Raw genomic sequence first — 15,722 nt, forward strand, 5'->3', positions numbered from 1 at the left:
GTAGGTGTTACTGAATATATTAGTAACATCATTTACTACTGTTACCAAGGAAGACTTCTCAGAAAATTGCTTCTCACAAGTGATGTCCACCTTTTATAATTCAGAGTAATATATATATTTTTCCCTCTAATTTGTAACTTTATTTTGGATAAGGTGAATTTTGACTTTATGAATCTTGTTCATTGACACAATGTCAGTAGAAAATTATCTTTGAGCAAGTTACATTTGTATACTCTTATTTCTAAAAATTTTATAGAGGATTTATATTAGAACATAAACTATTATACATTTGAGGCACAGATTTTATATATCTATTATTTCATTCACACTTAGCCCCAAACCCCATATATTGTGGTTGCATTTGCATTTGGTTGAATAAATGAAAGACAGAACAAATGAATGATTGGCAGATATTTTCCTAATGATGGCTATCTCCTTATTGAACACCTAATTATAATTAGTATATTGTAAGAATACAACCCGCTGCTCATCTGAATCTCTTTTAGAGGGATCAACCTACTGGAAATTATAGAATATGGTTTCTAGACTAATAGACTTTGGGTTATGAGAAAACAATTTAAAATAAATTCTAATGTGACATATTTTATTATATCATCTGTATCAGTATCAGACAGGTGTTTTTGTTCATCACCCAAGAGGGTTATAAGACTAAGAATTGGCTTCTGAAACTTCCAAAACCCTTTGTTAGAAAGGTGATCTCAGATTAGGCTTTGAGTGTAGATTCTCTGAAGATACATTAAAGGATCTTCGGTTGTCTGCATTGCCACTTCCTCTCACGCCAAATCTAACATTAGCACACTTTTCTTTTGATTTGAGGAGATTATTACTTATATAGACATAACTTGACCTTGAATGACCCAGTTGGGATGGATGACAGTGGAGTGGACCAGGGCTTCTGTTTGCCGTTATGGAATCCAGCACTGCAAACAGACATATGGACTAGAAGACAGATGGGAATAAAAAGCAGCCCATATTCTGATGGCCAAGCCATGTGCCCTGGCATGGATTTTGTTCCACCCAGAAGAGGGACATCTTAGTGCGTTTGCACAAAGGCACTAATTGCCCTAGAGCAGCCCCAGGCTAGAGAATGCCTTAAGAGAAGAATGCACTTATAAAGGAGCATGTCACTCCTGCTGTTTCTCAATTTTGCCCTTTGCTGGCATAGCTTGATTGAATGCCCCTAGAAAGTGCTTATTACATGTTATCACCCAAGTAAACATTTGCTGATGGAAAGAATGAGAAAGAGAGCTTCACTCTGCCACTAGTACAATAGAAAGGGCAAAGCCCATTTCTTAATGTTCATCTTTATCAGTGCTTTGGAAACCAGCCTGATGGGTGAGCATAGTTTTAGGTTAGGAACATCTAGTCTGATTCTTTTTTTAAAGTACTTCTAACTGGAAAAAAGCATCCCAGGAACTGTCACTTTAATTACAGTGAATAGCAAAGGGCTCACAGTGAAAAGGCATCAGAAACAGACTGGTTTTTATTACATGCAAGGGGGTGGCTGAAGGCATGATAATCTAGGGAAGAAAGACGGTCGCTAATGTTTACATACTTAGCTCCTGCTGTCATTTCACCAGGTTGGAGGTTTACACTGTCCCTCTTAATCTGAGTGAGTGCATCCAGATTCACAGCGAGACCTCAAGGAGGAGCAGATGACAGGGCAGATGGCAGATGACTAATTTGGCAAGCCTTAATGAGTGGAAAGTGTTTGCTTTAATTGCTTGTCAAGTCCAGTACCTACATTGAAGTTAAGGACCTAGCACTTCCACAGAAAGTGAAATACTACAAAGTAAATAAGAAGGACCCTGTGTGTGGGAGGGGAACGGGGAGGAAAGAATGATACAAAGGGTGTGTGGGGGGGGGGATGGATTGTGGCAAGACAGTGGTAAGGAGAATATTAGTCTATCTAAGAATAGATAACAGAAATGTAATTTCTATATCTGTGAAGTCTTTCTGTTTGTCAACTTTCAACATAGGAATTTTATGAGATACAATTTAAGAAAAAATATAGTAAAATATGTAAAGGTAGATAATAAAGAACAGGAACTAGAACTTATATTTGACAAGTTACAAGTCAGTTTTTGATGATCCATATGATGTATTTAAAATGATTTGTAATTATTTTAATTTTACTAATCTATCTTTGAAATACAAAATAAAAAAATAAAAAAAATAAGTATACCGTATTACATTGGGAAGACCAGAGTAGACTATTCACAAAACATGTCATTAATAAACAAGAGACAATCATGTGTAATTTTTATGTCATTTTTTGGTAGTTTCCAATGATGCGTTTGTTTCCCTTTGCAATATAACTTGCCTGTTTAGGCATTTTTCAGGGCATTTAGAGACTATTGTAAGTATACAAAAGAGGTAAAATGACAGCTCAATTAAATTTTAGATGGAGCAGCACGCAGCAGTATATATAGTCTATGGACTTGTGTTTCATCAGTCTGCCGTATGGAATGCCTATGTCTTCCCTAGCTACAACTCTATTAGTGAAGGTCTGTGATGCCAAATGCCCTTTTCATTTGGCTCAAGAATCATTTAGAACATGGTTTAGTTAATTTCAACAGATTCCTTGTTTCGTCACTTTGAGAGTCAATAATAATAGTGGTAGAAGATAAAGATTCAGAGAATACACTATAGGGCCACTTTTTTTTTTTTTTAAAGGATACTGATGTTGAGATTGAAAATATTTTATTTACAGATATATGTAAATTATAAAACAGTCTTTTCTATTTTGGTGTTAATTTTATTTTTCTTTAATACTTTTAGAGTTAATTATATAGAATGCAAAATTTCTAAAATATAAACCCACTTCCATTATTTATCATTTTGGGTGTGATGACATCTGATACAAATATTTTTAAATCATTGATAGTTATTTTGAATATTAAAATAATAGTACAAATAAAAGAAAAAACAGTAAACCTAAAAGTATATTAATGGAATAATGTATGATTACTGTGTGGTTCATTTCAGGAATATGAGAATATTCAATATTTTGCACTCATAAATCATTTCAAAATTAATGCAAAATTAATTGGCATTAATTAAGGGCAAAGAATAGCAGTATTCAATATTGAAGTCTGAAATTAAAACCTAGTAAAGCCAGACTCTAGAACATATAACATGACAAAATATACGCTGAGTTAAGGAAAGCATTTCTGTAAAGGTTAGAAAAGAGATAAGAATGACTACTATTATGCCTATTAATTGAAAACAATTAGCCTAGAAATTCTGAGCAGTACCAACCAAGAAAACAAAATAGAATAGTATGATTGAAGACTAGATAAATCAAGAAACTCAGTTAAGAAAAATAACTAGGAATTGCAAGAATTTAGCAATATAACCAAGTTTTGAGGGAAAAACATATGTCATCAAGATTTTTAAAAATATGTAACAACAATAAACAATTCAAAAAATTAACTAAAATTTTTCAGAAGAGGGCAAAAGCATAAAATGCCTAGAAACAAATAGTAAGATTTACATAAAGGGACATATTTAACTCCATGAAACATACAAGCCAACTTGAATGTGTGTGTTTAATTTACATTCAGTAAAATTGGCTCATTTTGCTGTACAGCTCTCTGAGTTTTAACCCATATGTAGATCTATGTAATCACCATCCTGGTCAGTATTTCAAGAGATCTGCCGTCTCACCTCCTAAATTCTCCTCATGACCTTTCAGTCAAACACTCATGCTCTGAACCCCATCCTCTGGCAACCACTGATTTGTTCTCAGTGCTTTGTAGTTTTGCCTTTTTTTTCAAAATGCCATACCAATGGAATCATATAGTATGTAGCCTTTTGAGGCTGCATAATACCTTTGGGAATTTTCTATGTTGATATCAATCATCTGTTCATTTTTACTGCTGTATAATATTCATGAAATGGATATACCATAGTTTATCATTCACCCATCGAAGGACATCTGGGTTGTTTCCAAGTTTTAGTGAATTTGAGTAGAGCTCCTATAAACATCCATGTACACATTTTTATGTGAACATGATTTTCATTTATTTACTGATGTACCTATAAATGGGATTTGTGGGTAATTTGATGAGTATTTAACTTTATAACTTCATATAATGTTACCACAGTGTGACCTCCTCAAAAGCATCCATTGAATGCAACCCATTACTTAGTGTAGAGCATTAAATACTGAAAAAGATTTTAAATATTTTAGAAATAAATGCAATTTCATTTAAATACTGAAAAAGATTTTAAATATTTTAGAAATAAATGCAATCACTGAATTTTTGAGCTGGGCAGAAACATAAAGAAAAAATTGGCCTCAATGGAAGAAAATAATTGTCCCATTTAACACAGCTAGAAAGTGTTGGAGCAATGGAGTACTGACCTCCACTACCCTTGCCCAGTGCTCATTCCTTTATATCAGACTGATTTCAGTACCTCAGCATGCAAGCCTTATATTTTAATTTGATTTAATATATTGTGTAATATACACATACTATATACTATATATTTGAATAAATGACAATAGCTAACAGTGAGCTGTATCAATGAGTCAACATTGTACAAAGCAAGTTACATGTATTCACTCATTTAATCCTTACAACAGACCTATGAGGTGGTGGTTTGTTATGTTCATTTTACAGATGAGGAAATAGAATGACACAGAGTCTAAGTAACTTGCTCAAGAATACATTGCAGGCTACTGATTGTGCTAAATTTTAATACTGGACACCTGGCTTCAGGTCCTGGGTTCTTCACCTCTAAACTGGGCTTATTGTTAAGAACACTCAGCACAGAAACAGAGATTCCAACTGATGAAGTGACTTCCTCAAGTTCATTCAGCTTTTAAAAATAGAAAGGCCAGGATTTGATCTTGGCTTATTATGTCTCCAAAGTCCATTTTATTTATTGAACAAATATTGACTGAAAGTCCAGTATGTGTCTTCTCTTCTAGGCACTGAGCAGAGAAAGGGCCTGTAAGGAAGGAGCTTGCATTCTAATACAGAGACATAAATAAGTAAACAAGAAAGTGTATAATATAATTTCAGATAGTGGTAAAACTGGAATAAAGAAGGCAAAGAAGACAAGAACATGATGGATAGGAACCTGGTATCTATTTTAGACAAGATGGTCACAGAAGGCTTGTCTGAAAGAGTGACATTGAGCAAAGATCTGAATACACATTCTTCCAGGCTTTGGTAAGAAGTTTGGATTTTATAATAAGTGTAATTTGAAGCCAAGGACTGTTTTCAGTGAGGGAGCGATGTGAATGATTCGTGTTTTTAAAAAGATCGCTCTGGCCTCTGGGTGAAGTAGTAACAGGGTAGAAAGGGGATCCATGATGTCAGGAGGCTACTGTCAAATCCAGGGGAGCTCTTGCCTTGGTGGCTTGGATTAAATGACTATAGTCGCGGAAGTAGCCAATTTGGCCCCCTTTCAGAATATGTTTTGAACACGAAACTGCCAAAATGTGTCATCTTCATGTTCCTAGAATAGTACTCAGTAGTCACTGAAAATGTGTGCTACTTCTTACATTCTCTTTATGTGTTTTATATTTTAAATGATTTTTAATGTCCACCAATGTGCATTAAACTAAAGCATATTTATTATAACATTTCTGAAAGAAAAAAGTACTTATGAGTATTGAATCAGATCATAAAAAAGTCAAAGAACTTTTATCAAGTTACCAGATATTTTTTATGCAGACAGTCCCTGAATGTTGCACACACAATGTATCCATAGCATATGTATACTGCTTGCTGCTTTCCTCACTATGTGCCTTGTACAGCTGCATGAGCCCTTACAAAAGACCTTGGGCATTTTAATCAATACATGTTTTTCTATCATACTAGGTCAACAGCAGGTGCTAAATAAATAATTATTCATTTCTTAATATCTGACATAGGGATTTAAGTGAAAATTAGGCAGAATTTTGATTTAATTCTTATTATTGTTTTCTCTCTTGTCATTCTTGAGTAAGCAAAAGGATTGCTGGTTTCCACAGCCACAGTAAGCCCAATTGTGATTTTTAATACGGATCTTGTTAATGTTTCTTCATTGTGCTTCATATATATTTGCCCCATGCATAAATGAATAATTTTGTTAACCAACCTTTTCCTAGTGCTACAAACTCCTAATTATAGTCTTAATTTTTTTCTGAATGAGGATTATGTAGTTCACTCACTGTTGGACGTAAATCTGAAAAGCCCATGCTTGCAGCTGTAGCCGTATTTATAACAGAATCAATACCAAATAGAATAATTGGTGATTTTATTAAGGCCTCACATACCGCTTTACTCCTGGAGTTACAGTTGAAATGAAAACTCTAGGAAGCACATGTAAATTCAGGACTTTTGAAGCTTGATTATTGTAAGCCTATAGATTAAGGACTTTATAATAGTGTTGGCAAAGGGGGCTGAATTTTGTTAAACTGGTTTTGGCTAGTGAAAAAGATTTTTCAATTCTGTTTGATAAACAGCTTTGTGAAATCAATGAAACTTGATGGTTTAAGCATTGTCTTGTATACATTGCCTGATTGTAAAATCGATTGACAAATGGAAGTTGCGAGGCATTCAGTGGAGGCTTCATGAAGAGAAATACAGATGATTTTTATGCATCTATCCAAACCATTCTTTTAAAATCAAGTCCATCTTTCAAGATAAAAGTTATGAGGAATATATTATTGATTAGAGAGGGTTTGAATCAAACATCAATATACAGGAAAGCCTTACTGAAACAAAAAATACTTCCTAATTGCAACTGTGTGGAGTAAAAACTCCAAAGACCAGAATATTTAGAGAGTATAGTAATCTGATTATTTAGATTTTCTGTTTATTGGATGATTTTGTTGTTGTTGTTGAGAACTATTTTAAATATACTTATTCCAATTTTCTATTTTCAAGTAGTATATACAAAATATAACTGATCATTTATTGAGCAATGGAAACTTTTCTGAATTGAGGGTCATTTTCTGAATATAAGTTGTAATGACAATTAAGTTAATATTATTAAATGATAATTTCTTGTGAAGCATTGTGCTATATAGCTCAGCAAATACAAAATAATGATTAATATATTGCACCTATTTTCAAAGTGTTTACAGTCTTTGTAGGTTTCTTATATAAACAGATTATTGTAGTAATAATTAATAATAATTCTATAGGTATACATTTCATATATGCAGAATGAGAAACATGTAAAATTACATAATTATTATAGTAATATTAATAGATTTTTCTCCCCAAGTTTGATTAAACTTCTATAGAAAAGGTCAGAATACAGTAAATATTTTAGAAGCCTTTCATTTAGATGTTTACATATTGATTTTTATATATTGATATTAAAGTATGGGTTTTATTTCCAGCTGCAAGAAACTTGTACAACATAAGCTATACATAAATTGCAATATGGCTTTATATATATTTTAGAAATGGTTCAGCAAGTTTATTAATCGATGCTTAATTACCTCATCAGTAGTTGCATTAAAATATAAGCTTGTCCTCCTTGGAATGTAAACTAATTGAAATCTATATTTCATAAACCCATACAATAGTTCTTTTCCTCAAGAGACATTTTACAATTTATAAAGTTACCATGAGCAATAAAATAAAGATCATGGATTAAGGGTGTTTCTCAGAAATTCTCTAGAGAATATTGAAAAAATAGCAGGACTTTGATCTTAATGAATAAGGATCATATACAGGAATCAATTGCTTTTGGTTCTCCTCCTTGTGTTGACTATTACAGTACTTATCAATCAAAATTTCTTTCTCCATAGTGTTTGTAAGTTTTACTAATAAGGGAAACTTCCACAAAGCCACAGTAAAATGTTTACTTCCACAGTAAAATGTTCAGATGATCAAGAGAGATTTTGTAGTTTTGATACAATTGGAATAAATTCATTTAAAAAAAAACAGACAGAGTAAGGTCAAAAGCATGCAACTTAATTAGAATTTAATCCTTCCCATGTTCATACTTTAGGAGCTAGGCCCAAAATTCACTGTTATCTTGATGTTAATGATAATAAACATCTTTACTAAACAACTAGACAGATTTGATTGAAAATCCTGGTTTGTTTTAACTCGTTTCCGAGCCTAACTCTAGAGTGTATCTTTTCATTCTTACGGTCCAAGATGGTGGTTCATGTTTAAGCCATCACATCTCTATGCCAGGCAGCAGACTGGAGGAAAGTGTGAAGAAGAAAGGAGGCAAAGTCTGGCTCCAACCATGTTTTAAATAAAGTTCTGGGAAGGTGCCAGACAACATGTCGGAACTTAATCCCTTATAAAGTTTACCTTCAAGAGGAGCAGAGAAATGTAATCTTTATTTGGTCCACAAGCCCAGCTGAAATTGTGCAGTCTGTTACTGTGAAGGAAGTAGAGAATAGACATTCAGGATTCTAGCAATCTTTGTATCCATCCTTACCATTACACAAACTGTATTCTTGAGGGCAACAAATGAGTTGCAGCATGATGTATGAGGGACTTGGCATCCAGAGGGAGAAATAGAGAAGCAGCAACAACATGATAAGCTGATAGAGCCCTAGAGAGCGGAAGTGATTTTTAACATTTCTTTAAATGTGAGATTTCAGAAAGAAATAGTCTGAAGGTTGTATATTGGTTTTCTAGGGCTTCCATAACAAGATACCACAGGCTAGATCACTTAAAACAATAATAACTCTTTCACAGTTCTGGAGGCTAGAAATCTCCTATCAAGGTGTCAGTAGGCTCATGCTTGATCCGAGACTCTGGGTGGAGTCTTTCCTTGCTTCTGGTGTTGGCCATCGATTCTTGGCCATTGATTCTTGACATTCCTTGGTTTGTAGCTGCATCACTGCCATCTTTGCCTCTGTGATCACATGGCTTTCTCCCTGTGTGCCTTTAGGTTCACATGATGTTTTCCTTTTCTTAGAAGGGCATTGATTTTATTGGATTGGGGCCTATTCGAATGTACTCACCTAACCTTATTTCAAAAATCCTATTTCCCAATAAGGTCACATTCATAAGTACCAGGAGTTAGGACTTCAATATATCTCTAAGAGGGACACACAATTCCACTTCTAAAAGAGTATTTCTAGAAAATATACTGTTTGATGTGGTTTAGAAATCCAGACAAGAAGAGTTTGTATTTTGTTTTTGATTTTATAATGAGCTTCCACTTATGGATAAAAGTCCATGTTATTCTTTAAGGCTTTTAGATTCAGACTTTTGTTATTTTTGATGTGTCCATGGACAAAACCAAGCTTTAAGGGGCCCTGATTGGTTAGAATAAACCCATTTAGACTTTGTTTTTTTCTTTTCTGTACCAAAACCCATTCCCTTGAGTACCACATCAGGCATTATGTCTTCTTTGTCATTTCTATGTTTATGACACACAAAAGTATGTATGACATCATTACTAAGCTCTGTTTCTAGTGTCTTCAAAGTTTACACTTTGTATCTTGCCTTGCATTCGGTGTATATCGTGTAACTTACTCAAAGTTTTGCTCGTATTTCATTTTTTAACTTTGCATACTATTATTACGTGATTCATAATGTAGTTTCTCAGTCTGCTGAAGATTAGAATTGGTGCATTAAATGGTAGAGCTGGTGCATTAAATTTTTAAGGCAGATATGTAAGCCATGAGAGGTAAAAACTAAAACTGACTTCTAGAAGACAGAAACAATATCAACATATACGCAAACTGTAAAACATACATGCGTGTACATTCATGAATAAGAACCACCTTCTTAAGGATAGCAGACTTAGATCATTTATTAACAGTTCATTGTATCTCAGAATACTGTACAATGACCCAGTTGATATCAATAAGAGTTTATATTTCATTACATATGTTTATAAATGTTTCAGTCTAAGTTGTTCAGTATTTGTATTTTAAATGGTATTATCTATGAGGGCTTATGGCACAAGTTTTAATTCTGTAGAAAATTTACTGAATAAGAACAGCTTGTTTTACAATACAAAATATCATTTTTAAAAATAAAATTGTTACCTTTATCATCTTTTGATTTTGATTTACTTACATATGTGGAAAATAGAGTAAATTATTAAGTCCAAAAGAAAAATCTCATTTAAATGAAATTAAGTGTATGTGCATGCTTTATATGTTCATAGCAAATGTGATTATCTCCTTGCTATATGTTTCTGTGGAACCAGGCCTTCTTACTCTCTGTGGTTAGTACATGCAATTTATGAATATAAATGTATAATGTCACTTATATGTGAAATCTAAAAAAGCGAAACTCATAGAAACAGAGAGAAGAATGGTGGTTATCAGGGACTAGAGGGTGGTGAAATGGGGAGATATTGGTCAAAGAGTACAAACTTCCAGTTACAAGACGAATAAGTTCTGGGGATGTAATGTACAACTTGGTGACTATAGTTAACAATACTATATTATATACTTGAAAGTTACCGGGAGGGTAAATCTTAAATGTTCTCACCACATACACACACACACAAAAACAGTGGTAATTAGGTGAGAAGATGGTGGTGTTAGGTAATGCTGGGGTGCTAATTATTTTGTGGTATGTAAATATATCAAAATCACATGTATACCTTATAGTTACACAATGTTAATTATAATTCAGTAAAACTGGAAAAAAATTAAAGTGAAGATATTTATCAGTGTATAGGTTATGGGTCTTAATGACATCCAAAACATTTTAATTCAGAGAATTAGAGTAAATCATTGTGGACTAGAGTTGAGGAAAACATTGTCATGGTGCATGTCATATAAAGGTGACATAACTTCTCGTGTTTCTTCTTGTCTTGGCAGTGTGTGCAGGAACAGAGAATAAGCTGAGCTCTCTCTCTGACCTGGAGCAGCAGTACCGAGCCTTGCGCAAATACTATGAGAACTGTGAGGTAGTCATGGGCAACCTGGAGATAACCAGCATTGAGCACAACCGGGACCTCTCCTTTCTGCGGGTAAAGATGTCTCTTTCTTTCTCTTCTCTTCTTTGTAATGGACAGTGATGTCACAATGCATAAAGACAGAATAGTTTGCTTGAACCTGATGGCTAGGTTCTGCTGCCCAGCAGGGATTGTGACTGTAGATGGAAAATCAGAGATGCCAAGGCACACCCAGCAGTAACAAAGTACCATCATGATTGAAATCCTGAGTTTAGAGCAGTTACTGTTGCCCTAAGATTGATGAAAGACTCTGTCAGGGTACAGGGAATGATTCTAGCAAGTCTGTGTTTTTCTGAATTGCAGGCAAGAGGAAAAATTTAGGCTGGGGACTAGGAGGGTCAGAGATAAGTTTGGTTAACTTTAGTAATTTCCTTCTCTGCCCCTTTCTATCACTTTGGAAATTTTACGCTATCTCATGTTACCATCATGAGACCGATACTGTTAACTTTAGAAGAAAAATGGCATCTGTTTTTTAAAACCTACAAGTCATTTAAAGTAGACTCACAGGAAATCACCAGCACTTATGCACTTATATAGGTCTCCATATGCATGTATATGAATGCAAAAGTGCATAAATGGAGTTACCCAGAGACAACCAGCCGTTCTATTAACTTGTTTTGGCTCTCATTTATCCTTACTCTGTTAAACCTGTTGTTAGTGCTAAATGCCTACAGTTTCTTAAGTTTTGCTTTAACCAGAAGAATAAGAAAATCAAAACTTCAAAGGGACTTTGACAAAGTGAGATGGGGATGTGGTCTTTTGTACAACTAATAATTTATTCTTCATATAAGAATTAATAGGCTATATTTTAAATAAATAGTATTCCTAGAATATATTTGATCTTGTTTTCAGTAACATTTACACATTTCTAGGGAGCACTGTCTTACATAAATGAAGACGTAAATCATATTTTGAATACTAATACAGTAAGCTATTTAGTAGTTAGTAAATTATTTGGAGAACTATGGTAGTTTTAATAAGTCTATACTTAGATAAATAGTGAAAACAGTGATTTAAAAATACTGTGACTGTAACAAAAATGTCTAGAAAGGATAACAACCTCAGAAAACGTACCACTTCAGAACTTAAATAACACTATGAAACTTATAATATCTGCTTTTAAAATGATTATCATACTAATACTGAGACAAGGAATTAAGGGCTTTTCATATTCTATTGCTTGGTTGACAGAACTTTAGTTTTACAAGTTCTGTGTCAAAACTTTGTATTAACTGTAATGTTTAATTATGTCACTTTTGTTTATCAAAAATAGATATAAAATTTTTCTAAACTTTTCTAAATCCTTGAATGAGAAGGCCTAAAAAGAACATAACGCTTTTTTTTTTTTTCTGTTTTGGGCTATTTTAAGAAATGATCATGTACAAGCCATCCTAGAATAGCCAACTTCAAAGGAGTGCATCTGAATATTAGTTATTAAAATTTGCTTCAAAGATTTTAACTTGTCTTGATTGACTGTTTTCAGATGGGCTTTATTCTTCAACATCAAAATAAAAACTTGATGGTATATGAACTGATTTGTAGATTTAATTAGAAATGCCAAGAAACTCAATGATATTATAGAAAAGGAAAATTAACTAAGAGCTGAATTCTGAAACAGGGGAAATAGGTTGAATAGTCATTAGATCAGAATAATGTGAGAAAATGTTAAAAGGCGATCTAAGGCCTTTTTCTCCTTATATTTTCCTTTGTTTACTATACATGGTACTAGATTTCACTGGCTTAACAAAAAATAGCATAGTTACTATGACAATCTTTAAAATAAACTACATAAAATTGTCTTGGTTATTATATATTTTATAATTTTACCATTCTTAAGCTCTTGTAACATAACAGGATAGAATGATGTTCATTCTAAATGAACTATGAATGTAGCATATAGACCTTTGTAAGAAAGCCTAGAAATATGAATGTAGCATATAGACCTTCGAGCAGTATGGTCTAAACTGTTGGATATTCTGCTTATTTAGGAACTATTTTGAAGTAAAAAAAAATAAGGTAGGTTAATAGAATGAAGGGATTTGAGAAAATGCAATAAGGCAGACCAAGTTTCCTACTTGGAGCAAGAAATAAGTTGTTTGTCTAAAAAGTTAATTATCAGTTCCTAAGAAACATCTCCAAAAATTTCAGATAAACTTTGTACTAACACATACACATATCTGGATTTTAATCTATTATTTAAATATAACTATAATAGGTTTTTATTTTTGTATTTGGCTTACTAATAACATCCTTTTTTTGTTTTACTTGTCTTTTGTTCCTTTGGAAAATAATCATTTCTAATTATGACGTATATTCATTCACTCAACAAATGGTCTTAACTCCTATGATACAATAGCGAGGAATCTATTGTCCTTGATGTCAACAATCTTTCAGTCTTGTAGAGGGTTATAGACATAATCACTGTATATATGAATGTGTGTATATATGTTTTTGTGTGTGTGTGTGTATAAACACATATATATGCCAATATGAAATTTGATAGCCACTGAAACAGAAATAAGAAACCAGAATCAAAATCAAGGTATGGTATTGTGTTAATGGTAAGCCCAGATGCTGGGCAATGAAAGGAATGACTAATTCTGAAGGATTCAGGAAAGATTTTGTTGAAGTTGTGCTTGAATTGAAGCATGGGAAAATGAATAGGGGCTCACAAGGTGGGTGGGTGTAAGAGCGTTCCAATGGGAGTAATGTAAGCTTCGACTTAGAAGGCCTCATGTCAAGTTAATAAATGTGTGCCTAGTGTTGTTACTTTAGGTACTAGACCCCAGCATGCAAATGAATCAAATGCTGTTCTCACTTATATGGAACCTCCAGTATAGTATAGATAAAAATAAATTTGGGGATGGAATAAAATATTAAACTGGAGAGGCAGAGAACCTTATACTATAGATAGATAACTAGGAGACATCAGTACCCAAGTAACAATTTTGCATTTGGGGATTAGATAAAATAGTCAAGGGAGGTTGAAAAGAGTGGGCCGAAGAAATGGGCTTCGGACAGAACTCTCTGAATACCCCATTATCTGCTTTTTGGTGTGTTTAGTGTTTTTCATAACTACTTTTATTAGTGAACCCTGAAAGCTAAGATTATTAGCTGAAATCTTCATACTACTTCATTGGATGAGCTGTTATTTCTAACTGTACCTTAGAATATGCTAAAAGCTCTCCATTTAATATAAAATTTCATTTATCCTAATAACTATGTTATGGTTCATTTGTGCTCTTAGTAGCTTCCCTCCAAATTACATAATCTGTTCAATGTTGACACATTGAAATGAGTAGAGTTCATGTGAAGAAAATCTAGTTATTTTACATTATGCTATTCTTTCTGGTAAATTTTGAATTGTGTGAGTGAATAGTAAACTTTCATTAACTTATCCTTTGGATTTCATAGTGCTCATATATGTGTGTGTGTGTGAGAGAGAGAGAGACAGAGAGACTGTAATTCATTGATCCACTTCTTACAGAGCTGTACAATTTCCCTTCCTCTAAGGATGACCATTACCTGTAATGTGCTAAGAGAGACATCATAGATAGGAACCTTACATTTCATTTTGGAATTTACTTTTGTCCTTAAGACCTTAAGAAATTATTTTTGTTTTAAGAATATTTTCCATCCTTTTTTCATCTGTAATTAGCAAGGTCATAGTGTTTCTTGTTGTTTGTTTTGTATGAAACGACTCTAGTTTCTGGGATTCGAGATACTTTGTTTACCTCTTTCGCTATCTGAATAGTCAGTGCCTAGAACAAGTGCCTAAAATATAGCAGATTTTCTTTAAGTATTTGCTGAATAGACAAATAAGTGTTTTTCTCAGTACTTAATCATACTTCCTTATAAATCACTGTTTTATGTATAATATGTTCTCTAGATGAATATGTGGGAACCTCCTCATGTTATGTCGATGTGGTACCTCCACAGGTCGGATGTGTGGGTAATCAGGTTCCCTTCCTATGAGGATTTGGAATTGTGACAAGGAACATTTAGTTTCTGTATCAGTTAGCTTCTTGACCACTTCTTGACCACCAGAACACAGCTATTTTTTTCTGGTGGTTTGACTGTCAGAGAGAGCTGGGCAGACAGAGGAATGGCACCAACACAGCAAACAGACAAAGAGATCAGAGAAAGAGGCATTCAGCTCAAACCAGTAAATGAGGAAGCCCTTCATTTCCAGGTTCTAGTCTGCTTCCAAAGACTGGTTGCATCCTAGCCATTGGGGCCATAGGATATTCTTGGAACTTGGTAGTAACTTTGAAGTGATTTCTTCAAAGATAGGATTGCTTTCTTTTACTATTACTAAAATATTCCATCTAGTATTATCTCCCAAGATCTCAAGAACACAGCAAAAGTGGGCCTTTGAAATTGGATTGAAGATGTGCTTATATATAACCCCCCTAAAAACAAACAAAAACCTATGTTTTGTAGATACTTCCTTGATCTTTGTTAGATATATTTTATTGAAATACTTTTAATTATATTCTTTCAAGATGCTTTTATTATATCAAACTTGATCCTTATTTCTGTACACACCTTTTCACCCAGCTCTGTTGTAACCTCAAGTTTTTACATTTCTTTTAGTGAAAAACAAATCTAGCTGACAGTATTTAACATTAGACCTCTGAGACACTGACTAGTTGGCTAGAAAAAGGCCCTAAAACTTATTTACTATGTACTTTATCTCCATCAAAAGGTTAAGACTTATAATGGAAAACAGCAAGGCATAAAAATCACAGATTTTTTGCTTTTGTCTTACACTTTGTGAACTCTCTAAAACAAGACGAAAC

The 15,722-nt window shown here is 33.5% G+C and overlaps 1 protein-coding gene across 6 annotated transcripts in view; it reads left to right on the forward strand.

Annotated features, from left to right (window-relative positions):
• ERBB4 (erb-b2 receptor tyrosine kinase 4) overlaps positions 1-15,722 on the forward strand; it is a 982,069-nt gene that overhangs the window by 361,078 nt on the left and 605,269 nt on the right. For all 6 annotated transcript variants that reach the window (XM_032479938.1, XM_032479940.1, XM_032479941.1 and 3 more), the window contains exon 2: positions 10,784-10,935. In XM_032479938.1, coding sequence (XP_032335829.1) covers positions 10,784-10,935 — 152 coding nt within the window. The remainder of the gene's footprint in view (positions 1-10,783; positions 10,936-15,722) is intronic.

Source organism: Camelus ferus, chromosome 5, assembly GCF_009834535.1.
Source record: "Camelus ferus isolate YT-003-E chromosome 5, BCGSAC_Cfer_1.0, whole genome shotgun sequence".
Taxonomy (NCBI): Eukaryota; Metazoa; Chordata; class Mammalia; order Artiodactyla; family Camelidae; genus Camelus; species Camelus ferus.